Here is a 1190-nt window from a genome sequence, read left to right as displayed (position 1 = left end):
AGTATGACATTAACATTACCTGTAATGTACCAGTATGACATTACCTGTAATGTACCAGTATGACATTACCTTTACCTATAATGTACCAGCATGACATTACCTGTAATGTACCAGTATGACATTACCTGTAATGTACCAGTATGATATTACCTGTAATGTATCAGCATGACATTACCTGTAATATACCAGTATGACATTACCTATAATGTACCAGTATGACATTACCTGTAATGTACCAGTATGACATTACCTGTAATGTATCAGCATGACATTACCTGTAATGTACCAGTATGACATTACCTGTAACACACAGGTGAGAAGTCGTTACCTGTTGCCCACGTCAGGCTTCATGTTCTCAGCTTCCTCATCCTTGTTCACTTCAAACACGTCCAGCAGCCTCATGCGGTACAGGCTGTGTGTCGGCGCGTGCGTGTTCAGCAGGTATCTCTTAATTAACTGAAGCCAGAACCAAGTCGTTACCACTGTTACGGTCTCTACATCCAGAGTTGCTAGGTTACAGTCACTACATCCACGGTTGCTAGGTTAGTCACTACATCCAGGGTTGCTAGGTTACAGTATCTACATCTATAATTGCCAGGTTACAGTCTCTACATCCACGGTTGCTAGGTTACAGACTACATCCACGGTTGCTAGGTTACCGTACCGAGTACTCGTCTGACGTTGGCTTCAGTATGGTGAGGCCGCACGACAGCGAGCGATACTTCTGGTCGGCGGGGTGCAGGGCGTCGTCCGCGCTCTTCTGCAGATTCCTGATCGCCACCTCGATGTCAGCGAGCGCCTGCACACAGAGGGCGCTGCATTAGCATCCTCAGCGACGGTGGTTAACGGCATCGGTCACCACGACGACGTTGATTCCGACACTTATTATCACGATAACCATCATCACACCTACTATGACCTTGACGACTATGGCAACGACTCTTATTACCATGATGATTATCAACACGACAACTATCACCACGGTGACTATTCCCACAACAACTATGACAAGAACACTTAATACCACAATGACTATCACCATGACAATTATCACATGAATGACCACCACCACATCATGATCAATTATTATCACTGCAATTATTCCCACGGCAGAGATGCCAACACATATTTGAAGCAATCTGTATAGTTTCTGGCCATCAAATTAGTAGTTCGAGGGTCATGTAGTGAGT

At 44.9% G+C, this 1190-nt stretch overlaps 1 protein-coding gene across 1 annotated transcript in view; it reads right to left on the bottom strand.

Annotated features, from left to right (window-relative positions):
- Positions 1–15: 15 nt before the first annotated feature.
- LOC106811936 (poly [ADP-ribose] polymerase 2-like) overlaps positions 16–1190 on the bottom strand; it is an 18037-nt gene continuing 16862 nt past the window's right edge. Inside the window, exons 15-18 of the mRNA XM_014815680.1 lie at positions 914–1016; positions 665–799; positions 329–456; positions 16–19 (exon numbers count right to left, since the gene is read on the bottom strand). Coding sequence (XP_014671166.1) covers positions 16–19; positions 329–456; positions 665–799; positions 914–1016 — 370 coding nt within the window. The remainder of the gene's footprint in view (positions 20–328; positions 457–664; positions 800–913; positions 1017–1190) is intronic.

Source organism: Priapulus caudatus, unplaced genomic scaffold (assembly GCF_000485595.1).
Source record: "Priapulus caudatus unplaced genomic scaffold, Priapulus_caudatus-5.0.1 Scaffold593, whole genome shotgun sequence".
Taxonomy (NCBI): domain Eukaryota; kingdom Metazoa; phylum Priapulida; class Priapulimorpha; order Priapulimorphida; family Priapulidae; genus Priapulus; species Priapulus caudatus.
This window is presented reverse-complemented; position numbering and strand designations above follow the sequence as displayed.